Source organism: Oncorhynchus mykiss, chromosome 19 (genome assembly GCF_057628025.1).
Source record: "Oncorhynchus mykiss isolate SJ-2025 chromosome 19, ASM5762802v1, whole genome shotgun sequence".
NCBI classification, from domain to species: domain Eukaryota; kingdom Metazoa; phylum Chordata; class Actinopteri; order Salmoniformes; family Salmonidae; genus Oncorhynchus; species Oncorhynchus mykiss.
In genome coordinates, this window is record NC_143040.1 from 54,885,249 (window position 1) to 54,898,820 (window position 13,572).

At 43.9% G+C, this 13,572-nt stretch overlaps 1 protein-coding gene across 1 annotated transcript; it reads left to right on the top strand.

Annotated features, from left to right (window-relative positions):
* The first annotated feature begins 1,499 nt into the window (after positions 1 to 1,499).
* Positions 1,500 to 5,181, top strand: LOC110497996 (protein L-Myc-1b). The gene is made up of 3 exons (XM_021574521.3): positions 1,500 to 1,811; positions 2,464 to 3,098; positions 3,818 to 5,181. The coding sequence occupies exons 2-3, from the start codon at positions 2,510 to 2,512 to the stop codon at positions 4,396 to 4,398; spliced, it is 1,170 nt and encodes a 389-aa protein (XP_021430196.1). The 5' UTR covers positions 1,500 to 1,811; positions 2,464 to 2,509; the 3' UTR covers positions 4,399 to 5,181.
* Positions 5,182 to 13,572: the final 8,391 nt, after the last annotated feature.

Below are 13,572 nucleotides of genomic sequence, written 5' to 3' on the forward strand. Positions count from 1 at the left end.
CCTAAACCCTGTGAAAAGCCAGAATCCGAATCAACATTTATCTCCCCTTCACTGACTGCACCCCAGATCAGATCAGCACAGTTTTGGAATAAAATGGGCTTGTCTGTCTACTTCATCATTCCCTGGTAGTGGCTTTACCCTGTGTTCAAACGTTTGTCCTTTTTACAGAATGTTGTGTTTTAATTGTGGCAATGAAGCCAAATGAACCCAGGCTAGTCTGTTGCTACTACAGCCATAGCAGCTCACAGAGCAGCATCTATTTGACCAAAATAATTGGTTTAAAAAGAGGATTATGTTTCAGAAGGGGTTAAACATTAACTTCTAAATAACAAAACCCCTAATGTTTCAGAAGTGGTTCCATTCACTTTTAGAATTCAATTCATCGGAAGCTTGAAACATCCTCCTGTGTCTTTCGCTCATCTTTTCACGGTGGTAACGAGCATTTCAATCTGAAATCCAAACAGAGGAGTCCTATAAAGTGAAAATAGGAAAAGTGACTTAAACATTCTTTCTATCTTTCTGTTGTTTTTGATTGTGTTCTGGTTGGTTATTTTGTGTTCCTAAGCTCCTGTTCATCCTCCAGTCTCAAGGACCCACTTTTTAACAGTCTCAAATCAGAAACAGATGTCAGCTGCACAAATTTGCAACTCCCCCACATCTGAAATCTCCAATATCCACTGCGTGAATGGTTTGCAAATAGATGGATGTTCCTTGCATATACTGCACAACTATTTACATTGTCTTTAGTCAAGTGATGGATCTGCCCAATGTCCTCCCATTGCTTGTCTTGTAGAATGCAAAAAAGGTGATCAACACCACATTCAAACCTTTCTTATCACTTTTCACACATTTTTGGGCAATCAACTGAATAATCCCTTCATCTGGTATGGACACAAAGTACTGTATCTTGATAGATTATGATATTTTTTTTAAAGAGAGAGGTATTTTTTTATTCAACCATCATCAGATAAAAAAATTAAAATGTCAGGACTTCCAGTGAGTGTCGTTTTTTTACTTCTATACTGTACCAGAAAGCTCTGCAGTGTGTAGATCGGTGGGGGTCGTACTGGCATGGCAGATTGGGTGGGTGGGGTAGAGTGCAGGACCAACTAAAATTTGGTATCAGGGTTAGCCCACACCCGTCCTCAGCCCAGGATAACCAATATTGGTTATTGATCATGGGGATTATAAAACAAGAAGGACACTGGGAGCTGTGTAAAGACACACATCCCATCTGGCACTGACTCAAGCTGTTCCACGATATGATTTAGAACACATAAATGGCAAAAAAATAAATAATTATGGATGCAAAGAAAAGTTGTAGGTTTTTCAAAAGCAAGTTAATGACTATTACAGTACTGAATAGCCTAAATATAATTTCCTTGATCGACAGAAGGCATCATCTCATCATCTCATCCATAGGAATTTGCATCTCCAAGTCCTATGAATTGTAGTGGCTTTGCGTGTAGCTTTAACTGGGCGTACCCGTTTATTCTAATGAGCCTAGGGGTTCACCCGGATCTAGCGCCAGTGCAGATATCTACTCCCTACTTTATCGTCTTCACACTGGCGCGAAAAAACGCATTGTGTGGCTACTATTTATCAGACTGTGGGCGGAATCAATTCAACCACTTTTTCACACACCCTGCTGAAAGAAATAGCTACCGAATTTATACTTTAAGTACATTTCGTTCGGCGTGATCTCTTACGGTTTTTACCCATTTTCCTCGATGAGTTCCAACTACTAGTATACCAGCTGATACGGAGAGACTCCAGTGCCAGGAATTGCAGTGTGATCCTTAGATAAAGCGGTGAGTGTTTTAGACAACTAATCTAGCTAGCCTCATGAAGCGATGGCCTACAAACATCTCAGAAGATGGAACTTTATATCTGTATAACTTAATGGCTGCTACTTCGTTCCGTTTTAACATCCAGACAAAGCGAATATAGCCGATTTCAGTGAAGTAGACTAGCCTATTTTGTTTTGTGTCAATGCGCTTTTGGCAATTAATATGGCACGAAGCAGCACACCTACAAAACATTGAGGTTTCTACCCATTGGCTAACCTAGGCTACCGGTGGTGGGCATTGGCCAATTTACGCAATTACCTGTAAGGAGTCTTGTTTTTCTCGATTGTTTTAGAAGGTTAAACCGGGGCATAAAACTAGATTACGTAATAGACTGCATGTGTCCAGACAAGGCCAGATTATCACCGCCCACAGGAAGAAATCAATTATTAATTTAGTCTAATTTGTAGGAGGCACCAGGCTAAGATTAGAATGCACTGTTACAATGTTTAAAGGACCTGGATGGTACTGATGATTGTATAACCGTGTTTAAAGGCGCAGCATTGGATGCGACAAGATTATTTATTGTGTATCTTAAAGACAATGTGTAGATTAGTATTAATTTAGCAGAAATATTCAAAGAATAGGACTGATGCACTACTTTGCTTTTTTTTAGGTTGTGTGAAGATTTTCTCCAATATCGGAGTCGAGTGTGATCATCTATGCTTGGAATAAACTCCAGAGTATCACGTTGTGACAGTTGGGAGATGGAGTACGACCGCTATCAGCACTATTTCTTAGATGACCTTGACAAAGAGGAGGACTTCTACAAGTCAACCGCACCAAGTGAGGACATATGGAAGAAGTTTGAGCTACTGCCCACCCCTCCCATGTCTCCCACCAGGACATTAGGTGGTAACATGCACGTTCCCCCGGGAGACAAGTTCGGCTGGCTGTCCAAGGTCTTGGGTCAGGATGAGGAGTACGAGGGACCTGACACCGAGGAGCTTTTTGGGAACATGAGTTCCATTATTATCCAGGACTGCATGTGGAGTAGTTTCTCGGCCAGTCAGCACTTGGAGAAAGTCAACGAGCGCCTGTCAGCTGCAGCCCAGGCTCGTCTCTCCCCACCAGCACCCCAGAACTTTGCGACTGTGAGCAAAGTGCAGTGCACCCTGCCGACCCAACCTGATGCGACATTGCCCAGCACCGTGGCAGAATGCGTTGACCCAGCGTCTGTGCTCACCTTCCCAGCCATCAGCTGTAGGAAACCGGCATCATCGGGCTCTGAGTCTCGCTCCGATTCCTCTGGTAAGAAACTGGCCATGTAGTAAATAGATTCACCTCTGCTAGATGTTGCCTAATCAATGCGTCAAGCTGAGGCCGCCAGGGGAAAGCCTTCACTAGGCTGGACGTTGACATTTGCTGAGTCAAAGTATTCAGCTTTACTTAAGCCCTTATCTCCTGCACAAACTATAATCTCTCTCACTTTCAGAGAATGTCTCTTTTCCTCGGCCAAGATTTGTAAACGGTTGCTGCAAATGCTTAGGTCACAGATGCAGGAGGCCCAGTAAAAAAACAAACACCTCCCTACAAGCTTTGTGCACCAAGCTTCCCTCCTAGAATTGTATGACAGTGTGGGAGGTGGGGTTCTTGGAGATTTATTATGTGGCGCCAGGCCCCATGACGATAAACTTTCTGCCTGCTGAAATCGGCGTTGGTGCATTAACTTAAAAAAATACAGCATTTTGGCATGACATGAATGACCGAAGCTTGATTAACACTAAACTAAAGCAGGTCTTCTCCTTTGCTCATGAGAATATAGATTGTCCTTTAATAGTTTACCCCAGAACACCTTGCCCAAACAATTTAGGACAAGTACTGCCTCATCCTTCAATAGATAATTTTCCAGTGTTCTCTCCACTAACAGTCTGTCAGAAGTCTGAGGCTTTAAGACTCCTCTTTATGGTAGTGAGGGAACTCCCCTGTGCATGTGTAATGATGTGTGGTTGTTTCTTTTTATGTAACAGATGATGATGACGATGAGATTGATGTGGTTACTGTGGAAAGCAAGCAGAGCCGAGCCCGACTGTTGGGAAGCCGTAAGGCTGTGACCGTCACTGTCCGCGCTGACCCCTGCCCACAGCGTTTCCACATGTCTGTCCACCAGCAGCAGCACAACTATGCAGCCCCTTCCCCTGAAAGTGACCCGGAGGAGGAGGATGAGGAACCACAATGTAAACGGTTCTGTCCAGACTCCAGCCACCACCAGCAACCAGACTCCCCAGCCTCCATCTCCCCCCAAGGGTCCTCTGCAGACAGCCCCCAGAGCTCTGACGCTGAGGACACTGACCGCCGGAAGAACCACAACTTCCTGGAGCGGAAGAGGCGGAACGACCTTCGCTCCCGCTTCTTGGCACTGCGGGATGAGATCCCGGGCCTGGTAGAGTCGGCCAAGACTCCCAAGGTGGCCATCCTGACCCAGGCGACAGAGTACCTTCTCCAGCTGCACAGCAGAGAGAAGCACCAGGCCCAGGAGAGGAAACGCCTCAAAGCGCGCCAGCAGCAGCTCCTCCAGAGGCTAGCCACCCTCAAACGGTCCTTAGGATAGAAACAAACTATGCAGTGGACTCTTAATAAATCAATAGCCTCATTCTAAAAAGCCATGGACTTTTCTCTTTAAGCAAACTGCCACTTTCAAAAGGCTAGGACATTTCCTCAAACTCAATGCCTCATGCAAAAAAAGATGCGTATGAAATGGCCTCACTCATTATGCTTTGGATAAGGTGGATCTCAGCCTGTGAACCAATGGTGGGGAGGCTGGCGTTAAGGACATTTCTGTGTTAGTCATGTTTTCTCATTTTGCACATTGAGTGATGACATGGCGGTAGTTGACATGTGGTGGTGTTGATTCCTGGTGTGCATTGATGGTGATATTTGTAGATTTCACAGGAACAGGTGAGAGGATGCTGTGATTGAACCAGAATGAAACTTACTTCCAAATGTCATAAGTGTCTCGTAGCTTGTCAGTTCATTTTATAGCCTTGTCTTGTGTATCTAGGTTGTAAAAGTCTTTCTTTGATGAATGATCAATGCACACTTGGATTGAAGTTTAGTAGCGACACCTTGTGTACACAGAAAGTGAGTCACTCATTGTTTGTTTTCTTCGTGGCTGGTTTATTTGATGCACAAATTGTTCTGTAAATAATAGCATATTGCTCTGTTAAGGAGACATTAATGTTGTTCTCTAAAACAGCCTTCAGGGAGCTTTTTTTTGTATAAATGTCAAAGTAGCACTGCTGTACTTTATAATTACATGTCACTTTGACGCTATTTTGACTGCTTGTTCCTCTGTTTGAGATGTGATTTCTGTATTCATAAAATTTTGATAACATTTGTGTATAATTGTGATATTTGTCCTTTTGATGGTTCTATCAGATTATATGGCAACATGGTTAACAGGGAATTGAAGCAGTGTATTCTTATTGAAAGAACAATCCAATGTATTAACTGTATGATGACTGATGAATGCATAAACACGCGTTCACTTCTGCAATACAGATCAAGTGTCTCAGAACATTCTGATTTGGCAGCTAGAGTATTCCGTTTTAAATTCTCTTCAGTTTCATCAGTTTCCATAACCTATCAAACAACATTTTCTCAGTCCGTGTCAAAAGTTTCCCATAGGATGATACTATGGGACCCTAAACCGTAGAGACATGCCCTATGGAAAAAGTGCATGTATTTGTTTGAACTTCCATCTTGCCAGATTGCAGCATGCAGAATCTGGATTTAGAGGGAGTGTGTCCTTGAAATGTGTGATACCTTGGGGGATCCTCCTCTCTGCAGTGGCTGCTGCATGCAGGGCACTTGATGTGCTCTCAACTAGGTTACACACAATCTTTAGAACAGTCCCTGGTGTGTGGCGAGGGTCTCTGTGTGATCTCCTATCCTGAGATGGGTTCAGTCATCCTATTATAAACAAGTATGTAGTGACTGAGAAGCCTTGCTCTTAATCTACGTATGCATGCATGGTAGAGAGCGGTTTGAACCTTGACTGCAAAAGGGAAAGGTGCTGTGATGGTCAAGTGGAGAAGCAGATGTAAGAAAGGAGCTCGGTCTCTGCTTTAGTTTCCAATTGGTCATAAATATTCTACACTTCTGGGCAGGGAATCAGAGTGCAGTTGATCTGCAGGTTCCATTTTTTTTTATTTAACTAGGCAAGTCGAGAACAAATCCTGATTTACAATGATGGCCTACCAAAAGGCCTCCTGCGGGGATGGGGGATTCAAAATAATATATAGGACAAACACCACTATATAAAGCGAGACTTAGGACAACATAGCAAGGCAGCAACACCCCCCCCCCCCCCCCCCCCAGCTTGTGTATGTTTTGCGATGAGTCTGTTGGCACATGGTCCTTTGTTCTTCCACCCATAAAGTGTAGCTAGGTGTCATGTGCCATCCCGCCATAATTCACAGCTGGTTCTGTTGTATTATGCTTGAGAAACACATAGAATGAGGCAACACTTAGCTAAGCATCTAAGGCCAATTAGCACTTAGCTGTCCTTAGCATAGCAAGCTGGAACAGCGTGTTGCGTTGATTCTTGATTTAACTATGGCCCACAAAGAATTCTGAAGCAATATTTTACCCTATGTGAGCTTCTTCCTCAGTGAAGTAACCCAGGTTGCCATTGGTGATGTCAGTAACCTGTCTGAACAGGAGCACAGTGAATGTTGGAAATTTGAGGATTAGGATTTTTATTGCACTGTAGCCTGATAGACCAGTCAGCCACACCCTCAACCGTCTCACACCACACAGCCCTTTGTCCCACTGTTGACGGTTGGTAGTTAACCTGCATTCATTGAGCCCTAGGGCATCCTTTTTCTGTCCCCATTCTGTTGTGAATGTGTTCTACACAGTGTACAAAATATTAGCAACACCTGCTCTTTCCATGACATAGACTGACCAGGTGAAAACTATGATTCCTTATTGATGTCACTTATTAAATCCACTTAAAATCAGTGTAGATGAAGGGTAGCAGATGAGTTCAAGGATTCTTAAGACATGGATTGTGTATATGTGCCATTCAGAATATTTAAGTGCCTTTGAACAGCCGCACCGGACCGAGTCTGTCCAGAACTGCAACACTGCTAGGGTTCATGCTCAACAGTTTCCTGTGTGTATCAAGAATGGTCCACCACCCAAAGGACATCCAGCCAACTTGATAAAACTGTGGGAGGCTGTGTAGTCAACATGGGCCAGCATTCCTGTGGAATGCTTTCAACACCATGACGAGTACATACCCCAACTAATTCAGGGTGTTCTGAGGGCAAAGCGGGGTGCAACTAAATATTAGGAAGGTGCTCCTAATGTTTTGTACACTGTGTATATGGACTTTCTCAAAGAAGTAGAACGTTCCAGAACATTTCAGATAGAAATGTGTTGAGTAGAGCTGCTGCAATGCTCTATTTCATACGGTTGTGAGTTAGCCCGATCCAAGATCTTCAGCCAACTCACCTGATTATAATTGTTACAATATATAAAGAATAAAGCACTGTGGCTCCCCTGGCGATGTGACCGAGGAAAGCCACTGTTTGGAGCGTCAGCCATGTCCAACCAGCATTGTAGGCTGCAGCGCTACACCCACACCTGAGACCACTCAGCCTCGTTAGGCTGAAACGCACCTGGGACATTTAAGGTGCTGCAGTAGTTCAGCACAGAGAGCTTTACAGACATTTGTTTGAAGCCCCTGGAAATTGAGTTCTCTACAGGAAGGAGTAACTGGACTACAAGTGAAGCTGGTAAACTTGGTAGCAGCCCAGCTAGTTTCATTAGTCTAACTTTAGGTTCAGTTAAGGACAGTGTTTTGTTTTCAGTTACATTTTGAGAACAGTCTTTGTTAACCTTTTATTTTAAATAAATATGCCTGGTTTAAGCTGTGCTTCTGTGTGTTGGAAGTCTGTCATTGTTTCTTGTTGTTGCCATCCTACCAGACCACACCTAGTGAGTTGGTTACTGGCCCAACGCTCTTAACTGCTAGGCTATCTGCTGCCCTACACTTCATGGGAAAGCAATATATTTTTCTAGAGAACCCACTTTTCTGTTTACAGTTGTGTTTATTTAGTGGTTATGCAATTGCGATTAGGCATAAAGCAACTAATATGGAAAGTACTCATCCCACAGTCTTTACTGAGTCACTGGGGGCGGTTTCCAACTGTTACTGCAGTACCTAATGATAGTAATAACGATGAGTGAAAATGCATGTGCAAACACTGTTAAAAGTCAAGTATACGTCTCGAGTGTCTCCCTCCATAGCGTCAGGATCTTTCCCATGTAGTAAGTGGTGATGTAAGACAATCTGTTTGTCCCGTGAGCTGCTCTGTTGTGTTGGTGGCCCCTGACGGTTAAACTCAACCTACTTGTCCAACTGGCTTTTCTGGTCTGAAGCCACGCCCACACAGCAACCTCTGAAATACTGCATGTGTGATCACTTCCACACATGTTTTTGAGGTGGCCTGGTGTGTGTTAAAGATCAAATATTTTATTCTCACACGTGTTCTACAGTTATCCCTATTACAACCCGGCTCTTAACTGCATGCGTGTCGGTTGTCTTGCATGTGTCTGGTGGTGTGAAGTCATTGTGTCTGTGGGCATATCATGTACTGTATGTGTCATGGAGGCCTGTGTATCCTGAATCTGTGTGTATTCCCCAATAATTGATATTTTGAGCAATCGCAGATCTTCTACCTCTCTGATCTGATTGGACAAAAGGCCAAGTAGATCAGATCTGAATTGTGCTGCCTGTTTAAATGCAGCCTAAGTGAGCTCTAGTGGTGGTCAGACCACAGTGTATGTCTGATCAGGGTGATGATTCGGTCAGTTGGCGGTACAGGGAACTCTGATCTTCCTGATTTATAGATCCTCTCCTCAGAACGCTTTGTTATTCCTCTCCCCTGTTGAAATCTCCCTACACAAGCAAGTATCCTCATTACACCGTCATACTCCTCCTGGACTTTTTTTCTCTCCATTTCTCTCTCCACAAATATGTAATCCACGTAAGTCGCTACACGCTGGTTCTCCTTCACCTCTCCTTCCACTACACTGCTAATCAGCACCACCAACACATCCACTTTAGTCGACATAAACACTTTGACCTGGTGCCATCGATGCCTATTTAAATCAAGAATAGAGGTCTTCCCAGCAAATCAGCTCACATACAATAGGTAATGACTAGGAGGGCTGACTTGATGATCTTAGTGGTTGATTGAATGGCTGGGGATAATTTACTGTGTGGATAATTTGAGAATTGTGGTTAACAGGATGACCAGGGCAAGGGTCAGTGGCCTGATATCAGAGAAGAGACAATGGGAGAGCAGAGCGTCTGTGTATCTGCTCTTTTGTCAATGGGCCAATAGTATCCCAGCTCAGAGAGAGAACAGATAAGTGTGTGTGGGTGTGCACTAGGCTGCAGTGATAGTGTTCTAGGGTAGCAAACAGTCCTCTATGATGTGCTACTCTGTGTGTATGTGTTTATATTTGACTGTGCCAGTGTGTGTTACGGTTCATTTTCACACAATTGATTACCCAAATAGATAGATTCCCTCATCACTGAGCTGAACAATAATCAGTCTGGCTAACACAGTGCATAAACGTTAGCCCAACCTCCTCACAGAACAGCACAGAGAACAGCTCTATGAGGAATGCTGCCAGGTTATCCACCAGCATAAATGCAAATAATATAAAGTACTTCCGGAGCCAGAAAAGGTGGTGTGACGATTGCAACACACCTCAGTAAACATTGAGCAGTAAACATTGAGCAATGTCTGAACAACTGCATCTCTGTTCTTGTCGATGAAAGTTTCGCAACTCAGCTGTCGTGAGACATTCCATACCTTTGCACTTTAACACAGAGAGATATTGGGCAATGTTTTTTCTGCCATGTTAAGTCATTATATTCCCCTGTATTCTTCTCACTGGCTTGGTTATGCGGAGTTTACATAGTGTCTTTACATAGTGATTCAGAGAGGAAGTCGACTAAAAGCACAATAGATCTTGTTGAAACGGTTCCTTATCAGGTCGGAGCCCATCTGACCCAGATGTTGTTAAACATGCGGCTTTCTTTGGTCTTTTGATTATATTGTCTTTACGGTGCTGCAATCACACATTTGACTGCCTCTCCCTTATGCTTTAACTTATGTCTACTTTGAATGTAAGATTGGAGGTCTTCTGGGACATTGTGTTTTGCAGTTTCTTTCCAGTAAAATAGCGATAAAATAATAGAAGTTCAGCTGGAGAATGGAGAGAATATTGCTGGGTGGACCTACTTTCATTTCTGTAGTCTTTAATTTTAAAACATTTTTTTGTATTTTTTAAAAAACATTTATTTAACTAGGCAAGTCAGTTGAGAAAAAATTTGTATTTTGAATGACTGCCTAGGTATTACTTAACATCAACACTTTTTAGAACACACCTTTTCCCTCATTTTATTTTTAAGTGACTGCGATTGCAGTCGAGGGAGAGAGAAGAGGAGATTTTGCCTGTTTTACATGGACACACTTGAAAATAAAAAGGAGAGCCGCACACTAGGAGCTCAGATGCAATAATTTAATAACATAATAACCAATGTTTCGACAGACAAGATGTCTTCATCAGGGTATAAAATGGATATGGACACACTCACATGCACACACACACACTGTCACTCTCTCTAGCTTTATTTATCACTTCGTCTCACCGTCTGTTCGTTTCTCCATCTGTATTCCCATCTCCATGTCTCCCAGTCCCTCTATCTTTCTCTCACCAACAGGTTCTTCCTAGACTCCAGCCCTTCCCTCAGGTCCATATTTCTGTGTTTCTGGTCCTCTGTGATATAGGCCAGAATCATCAGCCCCTTTCTGTTTCTCTCACACTCTGTCTCATCCCAAGGCCAAAGTTACATAACAGGAATGATTCAGTCGGGACACGCTGTCTCTCTACATCTGGCCCTTGCTAATTTGTGACATACATGCATGCATGTTCTGCATTTGAGCTTTGCAACTCTATCATCTTGTTCTATTTAAATACAAAATAAACAGTAATGTGTTCACAGAAGAGTAGGAATTTCACCCTTTATGCAGTGAAATTACAATATCAAGCTCTGACTGTTCTTGGCAAATCTCAATAGAGGAAATAGTGTAGATGCCCATTGTAGAGTAGTGACTTGGTAGTGACTGGGGATGTTATTTTTGAAGCAGCAGTCCTGTGATGGTGGGGAGCTGGCCTCTCAGCTCGCCTGTCTAATATGGAGATAATCCTAATCCCGTTAGTCTAAACACCACGGCCATCTGGCCCCAGACAGACCCCATCACTGAGAATAATGAACTCGTCATAAGGTCCCCTGACCTGGACAACGAGCGCAGCACTACCTAGCCCAGGCCTAGTAGAACCTAGAACCACTCTGAACCAGGGAGCTGTAGCCTGAGACCAGTCTGACAATACGGGGTCAAAGATCAAATTTCCCGCCTAGTTCCATATTCAAAGGGCAAGGTATGGTGGTGGGATAAATGTAAATGAATGTAAGCACAGTAGCATTGTTGGAAGACGGAGGAGTAGGCCTACTGTAGGTTGTCCTATCAGTGATGTAGCAGTAGGTTTAGCATGTGATGTAACCATGGAGCTGGTGAATGGTTGATCAGGGCTACAGGAGAGGAGGAACGGGCCTCAGCTCTTACAGCTGGTCTATTACCCTCACCCTGGCAACGTTCCATACAGAATGTAAGAGTGTGTGTAGTGTGTTCTTGTGCATGTGCAAGTGAACTGTGAAAGACTGATCTCTAGGGCTGTGGTTTGTATTTTGAAACAGAAAGGATTGCACACTGTACTCTCCCATACCACTAATTGGAACTACAATGTGCAAAATAGTGTAAACCTCTTCAACAAGTACCTATGTGTAATATGATGTGCATATGACGTTTTTGACAACAGTTAAATATAGTTCATATTTTAACTCAACGTCTGCCATAAATCTGACCTAACTCATGTTCTTTTCTCTCATATTTTCTCAATTCTTAACCTGTTGCTAGTTTTGAAACCAATCTGAAGCCATTGCGTCCCAGCTGAGAGCCATTGCTGTGTCTGAATGCTTTGTCAGTAAGCAGATGTTCCTTTGTTCGGCTCCGCAGTGCTTCACAGTATAAAGTTGCATCAGTTGTAGTCGGGACACTTGCTGCATCTTTTGAATCTCTTCCCATTGAAGATCTCCCTCCCCCTGCATACCCTCAAGCTACTCAGAGGGGTATTAACCCCTCCCCCACCCCCTTTAATCCCCTGCAGACCCCATAGTTGTCACAGAGGCTCTGTTTGGTTCTCTCCCTGTTCTTTGTCCCTTATGAAGCGACAGCCAAACCCTCACTAATCAGTTTCTCTCTCCACCCCACCACCACCATGCAAACAATGGCTAATTACCACACGGATGGAAATAGAAAAAGAAGGGGGGGCGGGGGGGGGGCTACAGTAGATAGACAGACTGGAGAGACAACAATATAAACATATGTTTCCCATGCCAATACTTCCCTTTGAATTGCAATTTAATTGAGAGAACAAGTGGGTGAGCCCATGTGGAATACCAGATTTTGAACATAAAGCATTTAGATCATTGTGCTCCCAGTCTCTGTCTGTCCTGCCTCCATGGACAACAGTCACCAGTCTCTGTCTGTCCTGCCTCCATGGACAACAGTCACCAGTCTTTTCTTCGAACAGCAGCTGAATGTGTTTGGTGCTGTAGAATCTGGTTATGTAATAATCAATGCCCTCCTTTCACCTCTCTGTCTGTCAGAGAGTTGTAGACTGCATAGGTTGTGGTTCTAGCTCTGGGAAGTGGGAACAAAGAGGCAGCTCACGCTTCCTGATTTTGTATAGGGCTCCTTTCGAGGCAGAACGTGTAGGGAATGGCTGGACTGTGGTCTCTGCTTTGAGGGCCTTCTCTCTCCTGACAGTGGTGGTGTCTCTGGACTAGTCTGTGTTCCATAGAATGGCCTCTCTGAAAGTGGATTTTCAACACTTTTTGAGTCTGAGTCAGCTGTTAATACATGGCTATATAAACATGGAAAAGGTGCGTGTTTATGTGTGTATGGAGGGGGCGGGGTCAATGGATGAATAGACAGACCTGGGCAGTTATTTTGGAGATTGATTACCGTTAAGATAGTAATTTGGCTCCTACCCTCAGAGATGTGTGTGTGTGTGTCTCTATTCTACCCTCTTTGTTCTTCCCCTACACTCATGCCTGCTTAGTCCCCGCCCATCTACTGCTATGACATAGCATTATCACTCTGTCCCTCTCGCGCCAAAACAGGGAGGGTGTGGGGCTGGGGCTGTAAAAGCTATCTCTTTCTCTTCCCCTTCCTCCTAGGTGCTTGCTTCTGGCATGTTGCCAGGGCAACCCGGTGGTAGCAGGTAGAGTAGTAGTAGATACGCTCCTTTTTAGGTTCAGCCACTGCAGTTCTCTCTCTCTCTCTTCAATTCAATTAAAAGGGCTTTATTGGCATGGGAAACATATGTTTTACATGTCTCTGTCTCTCTCGCTCTCTCTCGCACACCAGCATTTCCCGCCACAACAGGGGGAGGAGCTTCCTGCGGTAGGTATTAAGAAGACTTGCTTTCAACTGCCTCCATCCCGTTAACCCCTACACCACCAGAGGGCTGTGAGCTTGTTTAGAGATCACAAAGACTAGGCTTGACTCTAAAATAGATACTCTCCTGTAGCCTATCGGACACAGTGGATAGGGTTTCTCACTCTCTAGCTTCA

What these genes read in the sequence shown, in the direction of transcription:
- LOC110497996 (XM_021574521.3), top strand. Translation starts at nt 2,510, where the DNA reads ATGCTTGGAATAAACTCCAGAGTATCACGTTGTGACAGTTGGGAGATG. An exon ending in GTCTCGCTCCGATTCCTCTG is followed by an intron (nt 3,099 to 3,817) that starts GTAAGAAACTGG and finishes TTTATGTAACAG; the next exon opens with ATGATGATGACGATGAGATT.